Raw genomic sequence first — 20,342 nt, 5'->3', positions numbered from 1 at the left:
CAACACGAACACGAAAAGTTTGCCCTTCTGTAGCCGGCCTCATCAAAACCCCCAGTCGTCGAAGCCGCCCATCTCATCTTGCTTGGCCCAACGTGAACAGATAAGTACTGCTCCCCCTACTTTCTCAGAGATGACTTTACTTCCATCCTTGAGTACATCGCAATGGATTTTTCGTATTTCTCCTGGCTACCGTCAGCCTTACTATACTATGTCTTTGTACCCATCGCGTCGTCTCTCATGGTTCTCGTTCTCGGGATCGTTGGACTTCAGCTTGCTCGTGTCTACCTGGCTCCAATTCCTGCAAATCTACCATGGGCTGGTCTCAAAGGCGACCGGTTCCTGCCCAAACTCAGAGCTACATTGAGAGAGCTTTCTGTCAAGCGTGTGGTCATCGAGGAAGGCTACGAGAAGGTATGTTGCTGAAGCGCAGCCGTAATATTTGGTGCTTGACATAGAACCAGTACAGCAAACACGAGAAGCCTTTCGTGCTTCCGTCATTACATTGGCCAATTGTTGTCCTCCCTGCGTCCAAGACACGGTGGATAATCTCTCAGCCAGATAGTGTCCTCAGCACGATTGCTATTCACGACGATCTCACTGGGCCGCAGTACTTTGGCCATGGACCAGACGCAGCAGCTTGCCACGACTTCAGTATAATCACTCGAGACCTGACGAGAAACATTGGCAAGCTCACTTCCGTTCTGCTCAAAGAAATTCAAGATAGTTGTCGAAGACAACTTGACAGCGATGAATGGAGCGAAGTCGAGCCGGCCAGTGTGATGAAGAAAGTTGCCGGCGAATCAGTGAGTAGGGCTGTTGTCGGCAAGGAGTTAGCCCATCACGAGCTATACTTGGAGAGACTGCATGCTTGGGAGTATGGCTTCGGCTACTGTGGACTGATCTTTGGTCAGTTATGTCCAAGGTGGTTGAAGCCTCTCGCTGGGAGAGTGCTCATGCTGCCTGTGATGCTCTTGAAATGGAGGGTTGGACTTTTGGTCTATCCTAAATTAAAGCAGAGGATAAGCCGCCTGAGGGAGTCGGACGACACAGCTGCTGAAAATGATTTGATGCAATGGGTTATCGAAAGTGCTGAGCGAGACCCGGATCCTAGAGCAAGGAACTTGGACAACATTCTCGGTCGGACGATGATGTACAACATGTTTGCGCAGCACACGACACAGCACACCGCTGCTACGGTTCTCTTCGATCTGCTCTCATACCCTTCTGGCCACGAAGTCCTCCCAGCGCTCATTGAGGAAGCCAAAGCCATCCTACCCAAGCTAGGTGACGACCCATACGCCACACGGGACATGGTCAAGCTCGACTCAACAATCCGCGAAAGCATGCGGCTGAATCCCATGTTCGCGAAAGGAATTCCCAAGGAGGTTGTGAAGCCAGGAGGATTGACTACACCAGACGGGCTGTTCTTACCCCAAGGATGCCACGTTTCTACCGCGAGTGCCAGTTTCACTATGCGGGACGCCGAGTTTTACGAAGATGGGAACGAGTTCAAGCCGCTGCGGTTCTGTGAAGTGGCAGTCGAATTGGGAACGAAGCAGAAAGCTGCCTCACAGGTTGACGAGCAATTCTTGGCCTTTTCGCTTGGAAAGTATGTGCCCATCAGATTCTACCACTAGTGTCCGATTTGAAGGCTGACACGGTGTTCAGGCATGCATGCCCAGGCAGATTCTTTGCCGCTCACATGCTGAAGCTCATGCTTGGCCATGTCTTGGTCAACTACGAGTTTGAAATGCTCCAGGAAAGGCCGGAGTTCGTCACTTTTGGCGATCTGACTATGCCGCCGTCGACGAAGGTGAAAGTTCGGAGGAGGAGGTCCCAGATGTAGATACATGGGGCAGGAGTGAGTTGCCCTGCTAGACGGTGGTACACTTGTAAGTCGCCATATATTAGCAACCAGATCCATTCCCGAACGTGTGTACAGAACAACGGAACAAGCTCACATGAGCTGTCATACTTCGATCAGCATGTGTGGGTGCAGACTGCAACAAGTCAAGCGCTATATAGAGTGCACGAACCCATCGTCGTTCTTTGTTAGCAACGCTATGTTCGTGCTCGCTCTTTCCGTTGCGTCTGGTCTCGACAGCACGACGCAAAGTGTTTAACCTCTGATCTCGGTTTTCGTGGTCTCGGCCGGCCGGTGAGCGTGTTGACTGCCAGCTACCCCGAAATCCTGCGACCCCGAATTCGACGGTGAACTGGGGCTGATCAGGCTGCACCTCGAGCTTACCCCGAATGCGGAGACTTTGACTTTGAATGTGACGTTGGCGGCCCATCCTTGGCGTGGGGCTACCATTAAATACATCTCCTTGAATGCGGAGACCGCTTACTCCAACATACCCCTACTATCATCTCCCCAAGTCATGGTCGTGAACACGCCACGGCCGAGACCACACAATTGTGACCTGTGCAAGCGCAGCTTTGCTCGCTCGGAGCACCTCAAGAGGCACATCACTACTCGTTCCGTCTCTTCCCCAACACCGAAGATGACTACGCTAACTTCGCTGCTCAGATACCCACGAGAAGTCATTTCTCTGCCACTGTGGGAAAGCCTTCGCCAGGCGCGATCTCCTCAAACGCCACCAGAAAATCGGAAGGCATCTCACGAGCGGGCAGATCTCCCGAGAGAGATCACTCTCCAGGGACGGTTTAAACACCACCGTCACACCGAGCTCGCATACTCCGTCAGAGATATCGCCGTCTTCGCACATACCTCTACATGAAAATGACTCGGTTAACGCTTCAGCTCCACCGGAGTCAGAGTACGGCGAATGGCTCAGTTCAGATGCATTTCAGAATTTCGATTCTTTCATCAACACCATGGGATTGGATGCTCCTTTCTACTACGTGATGCCGGAAGCTCTTGGAAATCAACAAATCTTCAACGAGTCATATCAAGATATAGAACCCAGCATCATTCGAGCAAATTGGTCGTCGAAACTCCCCACCGGCGACCCCGAGAGTGTCCACGAGCTCAAACGGATCCCTTGCTTCTGGACGGTGACTCAAGGCCAGCACGATAATATAGAGGCTGAGCTGCAGCCATATCGGCCTGCACTTTCCGAGTTTGTGCTTCCTTCGGCATTGGCTTTGAGTCGCTACCTGGGAGGTTATATGGAAGACTTCCAGGACCATCAAGCCATCATCCACACTGCGACTTACCGTCTCCAGGAGGCATCTGGACATCCCGAGCTGATGCTGGCTGTCTGTGCGTGTAGAGCTCTCACCAGATACGAGAGGAGGTCAGCGATTCGCCTCTTCCGTGCCAGCAAAGTAGTGATCGACATACGAAATAGCCGAAATGGCATGACAGCGTTCAATAGAAGACAACAGGATACCCAAGTCCAGACTGATGATGCATCTGTTGCCGAGTGTGATTTACGGATCGCACAAGCAGCGATGCTTCTATCTACGTTCGCAATCATGGAGGGTAAACACGAATTGATCAACGATGCGACCTCGTTGAACTACATACTTATCGACTTCGTACGGAAATACGGTACGGCAACGTCTTCTGATTCTCATGAACACTCAGCTTCATGGCGGGACTGGGCACTTGAAGAGAGTAGACGGCGAACACAATGTGCGATTTTCAACATCTTGAACATGCACACCATGGCCCTCGATTCGGCTCCTGGTCTGTTGAGTAGTCTACTTGACTGCTTTCTACCGTGTTCAACACCAGAATGGACCGCCAGCACCGAGCACGATTGGTTGAATGCCCGAAAATTTGCACCAGAAGTGGTATCTTTCCAACAAGCCTATGCAGCCCTGTTTGACACTTCCGAGCCGCACTCGTGCACACACTCTCCCTTGGGCAACCTCACCCTGATCAGCGCCATTCTCCAGCGCATTTACCATGCCCGACAACTCCAAGTCAGCTCTATTGAGACGCTGAGAGACAGTGACCTGGAGGAGATCGAGATAGCTCTGGATCGATGGACTCATGCATGGAAGCAAGCGCCTGAATCGATCTTGGACCCGCGAAATCCAGATGCTTCCAATTCATTCACCTCGACCTCATATCTAGGCCTGGCTTACGTCCGACTGCATGCTACGTATGGCGCACGAAGAAGACTCTGCGATTGGCAGCCAAGAACCGCAGGCGCGAGCCTGTACCAAGCGCCTCTGCCTCAACGAGCCCCGAGGATGGAACCTGCTCTCCTGCATGCTGCTCAAGCTCTTGCAACGCCGGTCAAGTTCGGCATCGAATACATGGGACGCAAGCAGTTCCACTATTGGGATCTGCAGAACTTTATATGGCACCTTGAGGCCGCCGTCTTTCTTAGCAAATGGTTTCTGGGATTTGCGGAGACGTGTCAATATAATCCGCCGTCTGGTAAGTGATTCTGGCGTTCTCGAACTGAATTTCATTGACAATTTCTACAGACTTCGAGCTCAGACTTATATCATCTGTCACCAACCTCGTCGACAAAGGGGAAGAATCGATCGACCCGGGTCTATTACCTGATGTGGAGATGACCATCGGCCAGACGACTGCGAATATAGCCTTTTCTCTGAGCCGTCGTAGTGCAAAGTTATGGACATGTCTGTATCATAAGCAGAACAGTCCTTGGGGCCTTGTTGATATGATCGGCCAGAGTTTGGCGGAGTATGAAAAGTTGATGGCTGGTTCTTGATGGACTCAAATACAGAGGAGTACAACTTTGCAAATCAACGACTTCCGCATTTCATGATATCAGGCATTCTATCCAGTAGCGACAGGTATAATCTGACGATGCCTCCTAAAGATTCTCAATCGCTCCACTATCGGAAGCGTGGAACACCTGAAGCGGCAATCTCAATTCCACCTTTGATCCCGCACGATCGAACGATATAGCCAAATCAACGGCATAACGCCCTGAAAGTACAGGCGAATGAAAGGTGGATGTGAGCCCACGGCCTGTTTGCAAGCCGAATGGAATCGAAAAGTTCGTGGAATAGACGTCCTCACCCATCACGGCGCTGCCTGCGGAAGGGATGCTGGCGAAACCTGCAAAGGAGGTGCCTGACGTTACCTCGAGTGACCTCGAAATGGCCGTAATTGGCCCACCGATGAAGGCTTAATGATCGACGAAAGTCAAAATATCAGAGTCACTTCTACTTCAGTCCAGCCTCGGTTGTTTCAAAAGGTATATAGGTGGGATTCGCACTCTCCGCACCAAACCTCATCGCTACCCTTCACGAATCTCCCAGTGTCGGGAGCATTGGCAAAGGCAGTGAAATGGGCTTCCCAACCTTTGTGTGCCTGCTACTAGCGCTGCTGACATCATTTTTGCCTGCGACTGCAAGTTTTCCGGGTACACCTTTTCGGACGGAAGGCCGTTGGATTGTTGATACGTCCGGGCAGAATGTCACATATACCGGTGTGAACTGGCCTGGAGCCGCCGACACTGGACTTCCTGAGGGGCTGCAGTATTCTTCCGTACAAGAGATCGTCAGCAAAGTCAAAGATGCCGGCTTCAACATCATTCGTCTCACCTTTGCCGTCCAAGTAATAGACGAGATCTATGAACGGCACGGTGAAGATGTTCCGATCAGTACCGCATTCAGCCAAGCTCTTGGTGCTGAGAATGGATCGGCCATCTTGAACAAGGTCCTCTCTAATAATCCAGCCATGTCAGAGAGCACCACCCGGCTGGAAGTCTTCGATGCCGTGGCAGAAGAATGCAATCGCCAGGGGATCTATGTACATCTCGACAACCATATCTCAAAGGCAGAATGGTGCTGCTCCTTTGTCGATGGTAATACATGGTTCGGCGACGAATACTTCTCCGTAGCGAACTGGACTCGTGCCCTCACATACATGACGAGGCATGCAAGCAACTGGCCTAGTTTTGTCAGCATTGGTCTGCGAAATGAGCTCCGCTTTCCACTGAACAACGCTCCAGTCCTTGCCACATATAACTGGGCGGTATGGTACGACAACATGATCGCGGCAGCCGACGCAGTGTACAAGACCAACCCGGAGATTCTCATCTTTTTCAGCGGCCTAAACTCTGATCTCTCATTGAACCCGATCCCGACTGGCGATGATCTGGGATTCGGTCGCCGCTTCGATAAAAATCGCTACGCCGATAAAGCAGTCCTTGAGCTTCACAAATACGACAACAACGACATTTCTTGCGCGCTATTGAAGGCTTTCGAATATAGCAGTGGCTACGATGCTCTGGACGACAGCAACGTATTCGTCAAAAACCACATGCCCGTAGTGCATACCGAGTTTGGATACGCTCAGACGAACGGCAGCGATGATGGCGGTGCACAAACGGTCTATGCGAGGTGCATTCGAGAGTTTCTGATCGAGCAGAAGGCTGGCTGGATGGTGTGGGTGCTTGCTGGCTCCTACTACATCAGACAGGGTACGCAAGACAATGACGAGAGCTATGGTATGTACATGCTAATGTCGTATTTTCGTGATGCAGGTATCCCTGACTATGATGCTTCTCTAGGTATTCTGAGTCATGATTGGAGTGGTTATAGGAACGAGACTGTATTTGACCTTGGCGTTGGGGGGATGATCAGGGCGGCAAGGAGGTGGGGCTGATGATGAGAATATCATCGTAGTTCTGGCTTTTGACGGGATGAGATGATCTTCTGTCTCATGACAATGCCGCTGAGTGGTGGCTACACAAATCAGACTACCCCAATGATCTTCCCAGCCTCCAGTTGCTCGACAAAGCCCGCAGGTAATGATAGATCCAAGGACTGCAGAAGTTGCTTCGTCTATTAGCGATCGAGTCAACGTCTTTTCTCCAGCCCCTGGCAGTAGCAGCCTCCTCCAGCAAGCGTAGCAATAATTTGACGACGACGCCAGGCATTGCGACTCCAGTGAGTAGCACACCGCAAGGGACCCTTCCCGCGAGCGCTGTCGTTTACCGGGTGATTGAACTCGTGAGCATGGTCGACGGTATCTCGATTGAGTCTTGTCTGGTACGACTAACTTGGCCGACATTGGTCTGGACTCTTTGTCAGCTATTGAACTTGCCAGCGACATCAGATCTTCATTTGGGGTTCAAGTCACAACCGCAAACATCAGCTCCGCAATCACTATCGACGATCTGTGCCATCTGACCTTCTCAGACAATCATACACCCAGGTCAATCGAGCCAGGAGCCCAAGGTATGACCACATACTCGAGCACGGCAATCAGTATACCACTTCCAGTACACGTTCCATGTTCCGGTGTCACTGGAACTCACAAGTCGGATGAATCTGACCAGAGGAGACACGAGGCAAGCTCGCCTGACAAGACACTGACGATCCGAACGCTCGCTTCAAGCTGTTGCACGAAACTGAAAAGTGATCAACACCTCTCGATCGAAGTGGCCGCTCGATATTCAGAGTAAAGGTCACTTGCGATGGCGTACGTCACGGAGGCGCTTGATGCGAGAGGTTGTTCCTTGCCCAACGCCCTAGAGTCAGAACTGCTACGCACGCCGGCTATCGACTTCAAACACACCAAGCTCATGAATCGAATCTGGGATGTCTTGGAAGATGAAGGGTACGTCTACCAGTCCCGCTCAGGCTCAATACGTACGAGTCGAGCCTTGGAACTACAGCAATCTGCGGCTTCTTACTATGAGCAGCTTCAGCATAAATATGGCGCAGACGCCGACTTGCAGCTCCTTCATCTTACCGGACCACACATCGCTCAAGCGTTGGCTGGACAATGCAATCCGCTTCAGCTATTGTTTGGTACTCCAACGTGTCGAGAGATCCTAGACGAGTTTTACGAAAAGTCACCCTTGATATTGCCTGCGGCTAGAGCGTTTCTGGGGTTTGTGTACGAGTACATCGACCAGTCTTGCGAATCCCGCCCCTTAAGGATACTCGAAATCGGGCGGGACTGGTGGAACGACCAAGCCGCTCATGTCTCATCTGTCCGCTCTGAGCTCGAAGTTTGAACACACCTTCACGGATATCTCAGCATCGATGGTGTCGCAAGCCTCAAATGCGTTTCAAGCCTACGGGAACATGACATTCCAGACTCTTGACATCAACTCCACCGCTCCTGCTGAGTTATTCGGCCGGTTCGATTTGATCTTTGCCACCAACGCTGCCACGCCAGACCTGAGGAGATCTTGTGAGAACATTCATCGGATGCTAGATCACGACGGTCTCATGGTTCTCCTGGAGCTGACCTGCGGTGATTTGTACCTCGACTCGGTTTTTGGTCACTTAGAGGGTTGGTGGTGCATGAAAGACGGCCGAAGATATCCACTTCAAAGTGAGGAGGAATGGGCCAAGACTCTCGGAGACTGCGGCTTCCATGATGTACGATTTGCGGTCGAACCGGTTCTTGATAATGCCCGGCTCGTTTTTGGACATGCCAGGGCATCGGGCATACCGATTCAGCTTGAAGAATCAAGGCTGGCTTCCTCTTCACTGGTTCAAGGATGCCATGTCGGTTACGACCACTCCCTCTTTCTGTTCCCTGGTGGCCATGGATCTGCCGCCACATGGAGCTCGCTACCAAGCTTGGGGTATGGCATGACAGTGTTCGGCTTGAACAGCCCATTCTGGAAAGACGACGTGCCTTATACTGTCTCCTTTTACGAGCTTGCGAGACGATGCATCTCGGAGATCAAACGAGTGAAGCCTCATGGCCCATATATCCTGGGTGGATACTCTTTCGGAGGCGTGGTTGCTTACGAAGCTGCCCGCCAGATGATCGAAGCCAGTGATCAAGTGGACCATCTCATTCTCATAGACTCGGCTTGTCCACTCATCTATCCCCGCTTCTCACCGGCCTTGTTAGAGTTCTTTGACTCGGTGGACATCAACCACGACACAGTGGACAAGCGTGGGGACCAGCGTCCTGCAGAGCCCGCGGCCAGCAAGATGCAGCATCCACACATCCTCGGTAATGGAAATGCTCTCGCGGGTTACAAGCCCATCCCGATGCCTTCGAACAGGACGCCTCAGACAACGTTGTTTGCAGCACGCGATGGCATCGATGGTCGTAGGACACGTCCACTTCCAACGTCCACAGGACAGACACAAAAGTGATGGAGTGGGCGCTTGATGACCGGGTAGACGTGGACAATCATGCTTTCGCGTGGCCGCGCCAGGTCGGATGGGAGAAGCTGAATGCCATCACGACAAGCGGCAATCATTTCTCCATCGTGAAAGAGCCACATGTGAGTCCATATCTCTCTCTCGTTCCTCATGAGCGATCAAGGACGAAAGACTAACGGGTTTAGATCTCCAACGTGGCGGCGGTCTTGGGAGAGGGCAAGTGGATGGAAAGTATGTAAAGTACTTCGACGTCTTGTTGCAACGGTATGCTACGTCCGAGTTCAAGTTGGTGCAAATCGAGGATTTCCAAGACCTTGCGAGCGGCTCGACTCAGCGTCTCGACCTTTGTATACGTCGCCGATGAGAAAGGGGAAGTATAATTTTCTCCCGGGACAGCTTCAGCCTAGCGGCAACTTCTTGTTTTAGCACAGTTCGACGAAAACGTGTCGGCATGTCCGCCACGGAAGCATGCACACCGCGCGACGGAGGTAAGAGGTACTTACGGTCAGGAATCGTCGGTGACGACGCCAGTAGTGGTGAAAATTTAGCCTTTTCTGCGACTTCGTGAGACTCCAATGCGTCGAGGAGGCCAATGCTCCAGCAGACAAGGCTGCCCTCAGGGTGGCATCATTCAGAAAAGGAAGTGGGGCCGGCCGCCCGTCGTGCCTCAGGCATCAGCATCGCACATGACATAGCTTGTTGACGTTACACCGACAGCGTGATGGAATCGTCACGCCTACAAAATCCGATCATCTCCCGCACCGCACTGACATGTCCAGGCGCCTGACCAAACTCGTCAAATCCGCCAAAGACTCACTCGACGGCCGTCAACGACCGTTTGCCGCCCAACAACAACAACAACCCGCTATCCCGCATCACTCCCGCCCGGTCGACACAATGGCGTCTCCTCCGACAGATTACCCACGACCTGACTTCCAGCGGACCGCACTTCACTGGGAGAGTCTGAATGGTCCCTGGGATTTCCTCTTCGATGACGATGACAATGGCCTGCTCGCTGGGTGGCACCACAATGGCATCCCATCACATGCCCCCTCCGGCGACGGCAAGCCCAATGGCAAGAGAACAATTCAAGTCCCTTTTGTCTTCCAAGCTCCAGCATCAGGGATCAATGAGCGAGGTGTACATGAAGTTCTGTGGTATGAGCGTCGCATCGAAGACCTCCGCAACTCGGAAGAAAAGTCTGAAAACTATCGTCTGCTCCTCCGGTTCGGCGCCGTGGACTACCATGCCAAGGTCTGGCTCGACGGACAGTACATTGGCGAGCATCGTGGTGGTCATGTGCCGTTCGACTTAGATCTGACGGAAGCCATTCAGCTTTCCTCTTTCAGTCCGTACCGGCTGACAATCAGAGTACACGACTCGGCGTTCGACCTAGCACAGCCCCGAGGAAAGCAGTACTGGGGACCGCGGCCAGAGAGCATTTTCTACACGCCATCCAGTGGCATCTGGCAGAGTGTGTGGCTGGAGAGTGTGCCGCCAGCCAGGATCGTGGATGGCAGCTATGGGACCATTCTGCGATCGAACGAGATTGAGAAGGGCGTTTTGGACGCAAGAGTCTGCACTATTGGAAGAAGGGCCAACCAGCCATTGGAGATCGAAGTCGAAACAAGCCTAGGAGGAGTGGTGATCGGCACCGGCAAGATGGGCCTCAAACGAGAGGAGGACTTTGTGCGGATGTTCGACGTGAACACAAGACTCTCCCAGCAGCACATCCAAATGCTCCCACCTGAGTTTGCAAGCGCCGCACCACTGAACGATGATCGATGCTGGAAGAATGGGGTCGCTCTGTGGTCACCTGAGTGTCCATTTCTGTACGATGTAACACTTCGACTGCTGGGTCCGGGGAACAGATTGTTGGATGAAGTCAAGACCACTACTGGAATGCGCTCCCTCGATTGGATAACGGGTGATGGCACATTCAGACTGAACGGCAAGCCGTACTTCCAAGCGCTCTTCCTTGATCAAGGTTATTGGCCAGACACGTTGATGACGCCACCGACCCCAGCTGCGTTGAAGAAGGATATCGAGTTGTCCAAAGCCATGGGCATCAACGGCTGCCGCAAGCATCAAAAAGTTGAAGATCCCATCTTCATGTACTGGGCAGACCGGCTTGGCTTCTTAGTCTGGGGCGAGATGGCAAGTCCATTCCACTTCACCGTGGAGATGATGAAGAGGTTCGACCAAGAGTGGATGGAGATGGTGAAGCGGGACGTCAATCATCCTTCAATTGTCACTTGGACTCCCATCAATGAAAGCTGGGGCTACGGAGATCTTGGTGGAAACAAGCGACAAAGAGACCATGTGCGATCGCTGTACTGGACCACGAAGACCTACGACATGACGAGACCCATCAACGACAATTGCGGCTGGGAGCATGTCATTACCGACCTTAGCACCTTCCACGACTACGCCGACGAGAATGGCATGGCCGATCGCTGCAAGAATCTCAAGGAGATCATTGGACGAGGTCGGCCCATGTTCCTGGGTCCAATATACAACCACGCCAACGTGGAAGACGAAGGGTCACGACACCAACGCGGAGCCCCAGTCATGTGCACAGAGTTTGGCGGCGTGAATATTGCGGCGTCCAACGATGACTCTCGGAAGGGCAACTGGGGCTATACGACTGCGAGTGATGCGAAGGACTTGTTAAAAAGAGTCGAGGGGCTGATAATGGGGACTGTGCGAGAGGGACATGTGTGTGGGATTGTGTGGACCCAATTCTCGGATATCGAGCAGGAGCAGAATGGGCTCTACACGTATGACAGGAGAGAGAAGCTCCCAGCGGCGGAAGTGAAGAAAGTGATGGAGAAGGCGGCAGCGGCATACTTTGCGAAGAGGCAAGGCCGGTAAAAGCGGCTACATGTATTAACGTTCCAGCAATACGCCGGTTGATTGCGTATGCGAAGTGAGCTGGACCACAAGCACGTCTCTCTTGGAAGTGGCTCAAGCGGAGCCATGTGATCAAGCGTCCGTGCGCGAGTGGTGTACAGAGGCCCTTTCTCCCCCTCTTTCTTCTCTTTCATCATTCAACACCAAAAGCACACACACTTCTCGAGCGTTGCTGACCACGGATGAATTGAACAGCAGCACAAACACTGTACTATCAAATAACCGGTACCAAGCTTGTCCTTGCACCCAATCGAGCCGATCACCAAGACCGATCGATGATTGCTTAGCTTGTACTCTACATCTACCCCCCGACCCCGACACCTTGAGACCGACGTTTCACAAGATGCTCTGGCTTACAGCGAGAGCATCGTACTACATCGACGGTCCAGATCGCAAGGATGTCCCTCTGATCGTCTCTGCTGGTTTCAAGTCAGAACAAGACACAGGGCTCTGCGGGATGTGCAGCATGCCAACATGGCAAAGGTTTTGTGACTCCTCAGGAAGCGGACATGGTGTCCTTTGGGAGCCTGCTGGACACAGAAAGGTATGTGTGCTAAAGTACGTCCGGCAACACATCAATCAACAATGCTGACAGATTTTCAAGTGTCCTACACTTACATTCAGTAACTGAAGCTCTGCTCATTCTACCTCTACACCTTGTCAACATAGACCACGGCAGCATCCTTGTCAGCGATCGAGTCACTACGACCCAACTTTGTCTCCTGCACATCTCGGCGGACCTTCTCCTCCTCAGTCGGGTATGCGTGCTTCCACATAGTCCAAAGGGGCCTTTGGAAAAGATCATCCATGCTTTCAATTGAGCGACCTTTCATCTCGGGCAAGCAGAAGAAGATGAAAACCACACCAGCATATGTGAGAATGGCATAGAGGAGGAAGGTACCCCAGCCCTAAAAGCACCAGTTACCAATGAGCAGACAATGAAGTCGGTCGTTACATACCATTTCCGTCAACATGACAGGCGTCGCTTTGGTGATCCCATAATCGACAATCCAGTTCGCAAAGAAGCAAAATGACATGCAGAAGGACCTGATGCGGGTTGGGAAGATCTCAGCAGCAACGACGTAGCAAGCGACTGAGTGTCCAAACGACCAGCCAAAGTCGTACAGGTAGATCATGACGATGCCAACGATGCCGCCTGCTGGAGTACCTTCAACAGTATCTGTGCTGGAGTTACCCCCTGGTGCAAAGCGAATGTAGAGGGCAAGATATAACATTGCGGTTGCTTGGATGGAAGCCCCGACAAGGAGAGGCAGGCGGCGGCCGATGCGGTCGACGAGGTAGCCGACGTATAGTATCGTTGTAACCACTTTCACGATGCCGTAGACGCCCTGGTAGCCTGTCAGCAGAATAATCCTGAGCATTGGGCAAGGTGCCTTACCGTGGTTAGGAGTGTGTTGCTGCCGCCCTTGACGCCGATCAACTCGAAGATGCTCGGAGCGTAGTAGTTGAGGCTGTCGGTTCCAGTAAATTTGTGGAAGAGGAACAGCATCACAGCAAGGAAGAAGCGCTGAAAGTTACTCTTGTTGGTGAAGACGTCCCGGATTATGACCAAGTAGCTGTGTCCTGAACGTGCCTATCCTTGTGAGCCATCGCTTTCCAGTTGGGAAATCGTGGACCATTACCTCTTGTTCGAACTTCGTCTGCGCCTCGATCTCGGAATATTCAGTCTGCACATAGGGATGGTGTGCAGGTAGCTTCCGCAGCTTGGTCAGGTTCTTCAGCCCCTTCTCTGTCTTGCCCTGGTTGATGAGATATCTCGGCGTCTCTGGGACGAATGGAATCATCAGACACATCAACGCCCCAGGGATGAGCTGGATGCCCATTGACGTCCTCCACTGCTTGTTGTCATGCTCATGACCCTTCCACAAGCTGACCCCGTAGTTCGTCCAGAAGGCCAGGGCAAGGCTAGTGACTATCATGAGGTTGTAAGTGGCTGTCATCGAGCCGCGGACGGATTTGGGTGAGTTCTCGGCGAGGAATTGAGGGCTCAGCATGGAAGAGGCACCGACGCCCATACCGCCAAGGAAGCGGCCGGCGAGGAGCACGTCGTAGTTGGCGATCATTTGCATTGATGCGCCGACGAGGAAGACGATGCCCCAGAGGAAGACGGACCATTTGCGGCCTGACAAAATAACTTAGCGCGGCCTACAGCAGATGGCATGGTACATGACTTACCAAGATAATCCGACGTGGGTGCTGCGCAGAGAGCGCCCGCCGAGCCCTGGCCCTCTGGTCAGCCTTGCCTATTGCGAGTGTCGAAGTCCACTTACTCCAGCTGTCAGCATAGCAGCGATGGTACCCTGCGGTTGTCAGTGATGTGGTCGGAATCGCGTCTTCGACTCGGCATACACTTCTTTCATCGAGCTCGACTTGCGACAAGCCTGTCAGACCAAAAGCATTCTCGAATGACGGCAATGTGAGGATGCCGCCAATGTTGCCGGAGTCGAATCCGTAGAAGCATCCAGCCCATGCAACAGTGATGAGGAGGAAGAAAAGCCGGCCATTGAAGATCTGTTTGGGATCAGTCTTTGCGTCTTTGCTGACCCAGATGCTGGTGCAGCCCGCCATAGTGCAAAGCGATGGTGGAGTATGAGTGGGAAAGAAGAGACGCAAGCTAGCTTGAGCCTATCCGCAGCAGGAGGCGATGTTATACTAGCCTAGTAGAAACCAATACTGGCCCGACTTACCGTGTGGAGTGTGGGGTCTGGGGAAGTGGAGTCAGGCTGCGAGAATTACTGGCGTGACACTCGGGGAGACTTCATCCGAGCAAGGTCGGAGAACAATCTCCGTGCGGATATTGATCCGCTGCTGTTGGCAGAACGGCCCATTCTCGGCTTCTGAGAGCTCGACGGGGTCCCCAACGGGAACTGATGTAGGACTCGATTTCAACAGACCTGTCTCTGGTAATCAACTGTCCAGTCATCATGGGAAGCTGCGCAGAGTCAGTGCCAGATTTTGACAACAATGTTCTCACTGAGACTGCCAAGCCATTCCAGCATTCAGCATGCTTTGTTCCAGCGGGAACGCCTCAATGTCATGCATCAAATCTTCTGATCCTTGACAATGGCGATCTTCTCTGTGCTTGGTTCGGCGGCACGCAGGAAGGGAAGCCTGACACCAGCATTTACCTGGCCAGACGACCTGCTGGATCAAATGTGTGGTCTAAGGCTACAAGAGCGACTTCCGATACCTCGAGGAGCGAGCAGAACCCAGTGCTATTTCAGACGCCCGTCGTAGATCTCTGGCTCCTCTATACTTCGCAGAATCTCGGCGATCAAGATTCAGCTGTGGTCAAACGTCAAATATCGAGAGACCGTGGATCGACATGGGGGGCTCCAGATGTCCTCTTCTCAGAGCCAGGAACTTTCATTCGGCAGCCGGTCGTGGTTCTTGAAAGTGGAGCTTGGGTGATACCGACATTCAAATGTCGTAGCGAACCAGGCGTGCGGTGGGTTGGCAACGACGATATCTCGGCGATCCGGATCTCACAAGATCAAGGCCAGACGTGGGTCGAAAAAGAAGTCCTCAACAGCTTCGGCGCCGTTCATATGCAAATCCAGCAGCTTCAAGACAGGACTTATCTTGCTCTGTATCGCAGTCGATGGGCCGACAACATTCATATGTCAACGTCCCCAAACGGCATCGGTTGGTCTGAGCCCAAACCAACAGCACTACCAAATCCCAATGCTGGCGTCTGCTTTGCTGTTCTGCCATCTGGACGTGTCCTAGCGGTGTACAACCACTCTTCGAGGGCCAACGCTGTGGGCCGTCGTGAAGGCCTGTACGACGACATTGCTGCTCCCGACGACGTCCGCAAGAATCAAACCAGCAAGCACGCTGGTAAGGAGGCGTTCTGGGGATCACCAAGGGCTCCGCTGTGTCTCGCTTGGAGCGATGACAATGGCCATTCATGGAGGCATAGAGTGCTTGAAGAGGGCGATGGATACTGCATGACGAACAACAGTGAGCAGAAGCTGAATCGTGAACTGTCGTATCCGAGCATCAGGGTTGGGAGTGATGGGAAAGTGCATGTTGCTTTCACTTTCTGGAGGCAGGGCATCAAGTATGTCGAGTTTGATCCTGCTGTACTAGACCAAGTATAGTCTTGTTGAACCTGCTTGGGCAAGCCCTGCTCGGGTGTCATCTCGGCTTTGATTCAGCTTCGAGTCTATCTTCCCGCTTGTGCCGAACATATTGGACCGAGAACGAAGGGCATATGAGGTGAAAGGGCTAGAATTTTGGTTGAATCCATGAGCTAGTGCATGTAGTCTTCAATGTAATCTTTCAACGTTTGCCCAAGGCCAACATCAGGATGAAAGCCCAGATCGATGGCTTTCTCGGTGTCAAACACAGCTGGCCATGACCCAACGATACTGGCCACCTTCTCGTCATACTGTTCCTGTATCAGACCGAGAGCTTTCTGACCACCAACGTCTCGTAGCCCCTGTAGCATATCGTCAACGGTGACGGTCTGTCCTGGGAGGTTGACGATGCAACTGCCGATGAACCTCGCTTCTGGAATGTCTTTGGCGGCAACGAGATTCCTGATCACAGTGCGAGCTGGGCACACCCAGAGTTTGAGAGCCCTCGGTACCGGGAGGATGGAGGGTTTGCCATTGAGAGGCTCTCTGATGATCCCCGAGCAGAATGATGAAGCAGCTCCCGGCGGTTTGCCGGGTCGCACGATTATTGTGGGAAGCCGCAGAATTCTTGCATCAACGAGGCCTCGCCGTGAGAGGTCATTGAGTAGCAGTTCGACCATGGCCTTTTCCGTGCCATACGAGGACCTTGGAATTGGCATTGTATTCTCGGTCACCACTTCACCTTGTCCAGGAGGTCCGAAGACGGCGAGGCTGGATGGGAAGATGATACGGACTGGCTTTGGTCGGTGATGCCGGCGTAACACATCGATGATATACCTCATAGAATCGACGTTGACTTTCAATCCGAGATCCAGGTTGGCCTCTGCCGCGCCCGACATGATGCCATGCAGAAGATAGATATGGGTGAACTCCGCCGAGACGACCTTTTCGCAAGTGGCTAGGGAAATGAAATCGGCAGCAAAGCTCGTGATGCGGCATGTCGTGTCCTTGGCAACAGCCGGCAAGGCTGGCTGTGTTATGTCGGTCAAGGCGATGCTCTCTACAGCTGGGTCTTGGGTCAGGCTGGGCGCCAACGCCTGGCCAACGAAGCCTGCAGCGCCGGTGATGAGAATTTTTGCAGACGCAGTGTTGATGCTCCCCATTTTGGTCGGTATTTGTGACAGTGTCTTGTGTGATACGTGACCTGTAGCTCGTCGATGCGGTGGATTGCACGCCTTCCCAGATAGCTGATGATGTGTCTCCCCCGTGATCATTGATACATTGTGCTTACACCGGTGCTCAATTGGACCGCATCGGAGGGTTAGCTCCGCAGTCTTGTCTCCCCTCACTGCGCCCAGGACTGCGGACCATGGTGACCCGCCGGATGTTCACCGAGCCGTACCCTTCGAACGTATGCTCGCGTTCCAAGGCACAAGTCGTGCAGCTTTGGCTGATTGCACTTCGGTAGACGTGAATGCACGTGACGGGAGAAATCCTTCTACATTGCTTGGACTGATAGGGGACGGTACAATTCTTCCAGGGCCTGAATATCAGAATCCGTAAGTCGAACAGCCAGAGCTTTGGAAGCACTCTCTATCCGCTCGACACTATTCAGCCCAACAATAGGGCAGGCACCTTTGTGCAATAGCCAAGCAAGAGCAATATCAGACATGGCGCAGCTCTTCGCCTGAGCAAGCTTTTCAACCCGTTGGACAATCGATTGGTTCTGGTAGCCCTGGAACCATTTCTTCGCTTTCGCGTCTTGCTTACTGCGATCGCTCTGTTCAGCCCAACGTCTTGTGAGCAAGCCTCTGGCAATCGGCGACCATGGAATCAGTCCCACGCCTTCAGCGTCGCAGAACGGGATCATCTCTCGCTCTTCTTCGCGGTACAGCAAGTTGTACAGTCCCGACATGCTGGTGAATTGAGTCCACCCGTTCGTCTTGGCTGTATACTGTAGTCGAGCAAATTGCCAACAGTACATGCTGGATGCACCGAGATAGTGTACTTTACCCATCTGAACAAGATCGTGCAGCGCTCGCATGATTTCTTGAGGATCGGTGTCATGATCAAGTCTGTGTAGCTGCAGCACATCGATGTGTGAAGTCCCAAGGCGACGTAGCGAGCCCTCCACGGCCTCGAAGATGTGCTTTCGACTGAGGCCCATTTGGTTGACAAGCTTGCCGTCGTTGATCGCCGGCTGCGGTCGAGCATCTGGCTCATCTTCCAGCACGGGATAGTAGAGCTTGGTCAAGATGACAACTTTGCTGCGAGGTATCTTGTACGTTGCCAATGCCTTGCCGATGATGGTCTCCGATTGTCCATTCGAATAGGTGTTGGCAGTCTCCCACGTATTGATGCCCACATCGTAGGCCTTCTTCAACAGCGGCAAGGCGTCGGATTCCGACAGAACCCAAGGGCTTCCCTCCCACTTGGGGTTGCCAAAAGTCATACATCCAAGGATCAGTCTGGATACTTTGAGTCCGCTGGTGCCAAGTCTTTGATATTGCATCGGCGCAAGAGATGCTTCGTGGTGTGTGGCAGGCTTTGCCCATCTTGCAACAAGATCTTGAAGGGTGTCGTTGTCGCCCACATTGCCCGGGAAGACAACATAAGTAATGTCCGGGTATTTGCACGTTGATTCGGAGCATTGCCACAGAGGCACTCCGGGCGCTGCTTGACCCCTGATCTTTGCTCGCTTGAACATCAGTCCCTTCGTGGCCGCATCTGAGCTGGTGATCCCACCCTTGGCGATGATATAACGTGGTCGTGGGATAAGAAAGCGGAGAAACGCAACAAGAGCTTCTGCAACAACACTCCCAATCTTCAGACTGCTGAGTTCATCATTCCCGATAATCAATTTGCGGCTGGTCATTATCAAAACATCTTCTCCGTTCAAGATGTGGGTGCCAGCAAGATTGGCTGCTTCGAGCACCGTCTGCTGCGACGTCTGTGGCGAGTTCAACAGAGCACCCACATCGAGCTCGATCTTCCGCAGCTTATTGCCACGTCCGGCCACGAGTGACTCGAGCTGAGCGGTGGTCTTCGGAACATATGAGCCGGCAATGATCAGACCGCCAGGCGCAGAATGGGATACATCGAATCCGAGATCCCGTGCACAGAGTGGTGGAATCTGTTCAATCCCGAGTCGAGTCGATACGAAGGTGGCTCCAGTGCGATACAGGAATGTCTTGCCGAAAGATCGAGCTTCGAGGAGTCCGGGCACGAACGTCTCCATATCCGCCGTACCAGCTGAATTGACGATGACAACCGTGCCAGGCTTGAAACCTGACAGCCTTTCAGCAATCTTGCTTGGACCGCCCAGCCGGATATCTTCTAGAGAGATGGACTGTACTCGATCTCGTGTGATGCTACCCTTCGATTTTTCAACCACATAGTCACGCAGATTTGACTTTGTATATCCAAATGTTGCATCTTTTGCAAAAGGCGTCTGGGCCGCCGGCGTCAGCAGGCCGTCTGGACCAGCGACGTAATGCACATCGTTGATCGTCAAGCGGCCACCCTGCTCGAAGAATGGAGCCAGTATCCAAATGTCTGCTTTGCCAACTACTTCTTCTGCAGCCTCAGGCTCAAGCGGGAAGTGCCCACGCAAGGTCGAGTCTCCTCGCAGAACTATCTCGAATTCTTTCCCGGCTTTGGTGGCCGCGACTTTGACCGCTTCACATATTGTTCGGATGAGCTCACGGGCTTCAATCGGTGGCAGAGCGCGAGAGTTGGTGAGGACGAAGAACCCGATGCAGGCGGACTGAAATTCTTCGGCCAAAGTATCTTCGTCCCATACTGTTAAGACGTTGATGTCGTGGCATGTTTGTGTGCCTGTCGGATCGTCGTCGAGGACAACGAGGACGGGTTGTTGTGAAAGCTGCTCCTGAGTGACTCGTCTCGAGGCTGGTGCACGGGGCAGCGAAGCCAGAAGCTCGTCCTTCGCGACAACGCTGTCGTTGTCCTCCTTCTCCGCGCTCATGATGGCTGTGTTTTCATCAATTGGCGAATGATGCTCTCCCTTGCGTGGTCCATTGCCCAGCAGGAGTAGTTGGCGACATCGATGTCTGCCATGACACGTGATGAATAGCAATCCTAGAGTGATGGCGGTCAGTCGCCGATGGAGTCGGTGGCTCTGCCGATTGTGGCGGAAGTAGGCTTCCGACCATTACGGAGACGCTCATCCGACCATCGCGACTCTCCGATATTGCTGTAGCACACCAAGGAGACTGACGGCGACACTGAACCGCGAGTGGTAGCCATGCCGGCGAGATGAAGAACGAG

General features: G+C 52.9%; 9 protein-coding genes across 9 annotated transcripts; 6 read left to right on the top strand and 3 right to left on the bottom strand.

Annotated features, from left to right (window-relative positions):
• Positions 1 to 130: 130 nt before the first annotated feature.
• On the top strand, positions 131 to 1,846 carry M409DRAFT_67854 (uncharacterized protein; the record flags this gene model as incomplete). Its single annotated transcript, XM_033817585.1, has 4 exons — positions 131 to 152; positions 197 to 411; positions 462 to 1,609; positions 1,669 to 1,846. 4 exons carry the CDS (start codon positions 131 to 133, stop codon positions 1,844 to 1,846), a joined length of 1,563 nt encoding a protein of 520 aa, XP_033665184.1.
• Positions 1,847 to 2,838: 992 nt separating this feature from the next.
• M409DRAFT_56578 (uncharacterized protein) lies at positions 2,839 to 4,658 on the top strand (the record flags this gene model as incomplete). The annotated part of the gene is made up of 2 exons (XM_033813335.1): positions 2,839 to 4,357; positions 4,408 to 4,658. The coding sequence occupies 2 exons, from the start codon at positions 2,839 to 2,841 to the stop codon at positions 4,656 to 4,658; spliced, it is 1,770 nt and encodes a 589-aa protein (XP_033665183.1).
• Positions 4,659 to 5,242: 584 nt separating this feature from the next.
• On the top strand, positions 5,243 to 6,565 carry M409DRAFT_56577 (glycoside hydrolase family 5 protein; the record flags this gene model as incomplete). The annotated part of the gene is made up of 2 exons (XM_033813334.1): positions 5,243 to 6,407; positions 6,471 to 6,565. The coding sequence occupies 2 exons, from the start codon at positions 5,243 to 5,245 to the stop codon at positions 6,563 to 6,565; spliced, it is 1,260 nt and encodes a 419-aa protein (XP_033665182.1).
• A 1,325-nt stretch (positions 6,566 to 7,890) lies between these two features.
• On the top strand, positions 7,891 to 9,030 carry M409DRAFT_25172 (uncharacterized protein; the record flags this gene model as incomplete). The annotated part of the gene is made up of 1 exon (XM_033807568.1): positions 7,891 to 9,030. One exon carries the CDS (start codon positions 7,891 to 7,893, stop codon positions 9,028 to 9,030), a length of 1,140 nt encoding a protein of 379 aa, XP_033665181.1.
• A 906-nt stretch (positions 9,031 to 9,936) lies between these two features.
• Positions 9,937 to 11,913, top strand: M409DRAFT_25171 (glycoside hydrolase family 2 protein; the record flags this gene model as incomplete). The annotated part of the gene is made up of 1 exon (XM_033807567.1): positions 9,937 to 11,913. The coding sequence occupies one exon, from the start codon at positions 9,937 to 9,939 to the stop codon at positions 11,911 to 11,913; it is 1,977 nt and encodes a 658-aa protein (XP_033665180.1).
• Positions 11,914 to 12,602: 689 nt separating this feature from the next.
• On the bottom strand, positions 12,603 to 14,541 carry M409DRAFT_25170 (uncharacterized protein; the record flags this gene model as incomplete). Its single annotated transcript, XM_033807566.1, has 7 exons — positions 12,603 to 12,860; positions 12,912 to 13,301; positions 13,352 to 13,546; positions 13,596 to 14,095; positions 14,149 to 14,194; positions 14,244 to 14,273; positions 14,323 to 14,541. 7 exons carry the CDS (start codon positions 14,539 to 14,541, stop codon positions 12,603 to 12,605), a joined length of 1,638 nt encoding a protein of 545 aa, XP_033665179.1.
• A 356-nt stretch (positions 14,542 to 14,897) lies between these two features.
• M409DRAFT_67850 (glycoside hydrolase family 33 protein) lies at positions 14,898 to 16,076 on the top strand (the record flags this gene model as incomplete). The annotated part of the gene is made up of 1 exon (XM_033817584.1): positions 14,898 to 16,076. One exon carries the CDS (start codon positions 14,898 to 14,900, stop codon positions 16,074 to 16,076), a length of 1,179 nt encoding a protein of 392 aa, XP_033665178.1.
• A 152-nt stretch (positions 16,077 to 16,228) lies between these two features.
• Positions 16,229 to 17,218, bottom strand: M409DRAFT_67849 (uncharacterized protein; the record flags this gene model as incomplete). The annotated part of the gene is made up of 1 exon (XM_033817583.1): positions 16,229 to 17,218. The coding sequence occupies one exon, from the start codon at positions 17,216 to 17,218 to the stop codon at positions 16,229 to 16,231; it is 990 nt and encodes a 329-aa protein (XP_033665177.1).
• A 335-nt stretch (positions 17,219 to 17,553) lies between these two features.
• On the bottom strand, positions 17,554 to 20,040 carry M409DRAFT_37077 (uncharacterized protein; the record flags this gene model as incomplete). The annotated part of the gene is made up of 1 exon (XM_033810667.1): positions 17,554 to 20,040. One exon carries the CDS (start codon positions 20,038 to 20,040, stop codon positions 17,554 to 17,556), a length of 2,487 nt encoding a protein of 828 aa, XP_033665176.1.
• Between the last annotated feature and the right edge of the window lie 302 nt (positions 20,041 to 20,342).

This window comes from Zasmidium cellare (genome assembly GCF_010093935.1).
Source record: "Zasmidium cellare ATCC 36951 unplaced genomic scaffold M409scaffold_26, whole genome shotgun sequence".
Classification (NCBI taxonomy): domain Eukaryota; kingdom Fungi; phylum Ascomycota; class Dothideomycetes; order Mycosphaerellales; family Mycosphaerellaceae; genus Zasmidium; species Zasmidium cellare.
Note: the sequence above shows the minus strand (reverse complement) of the source record. Positions and strands in the feature narration are given on the sequence as shown.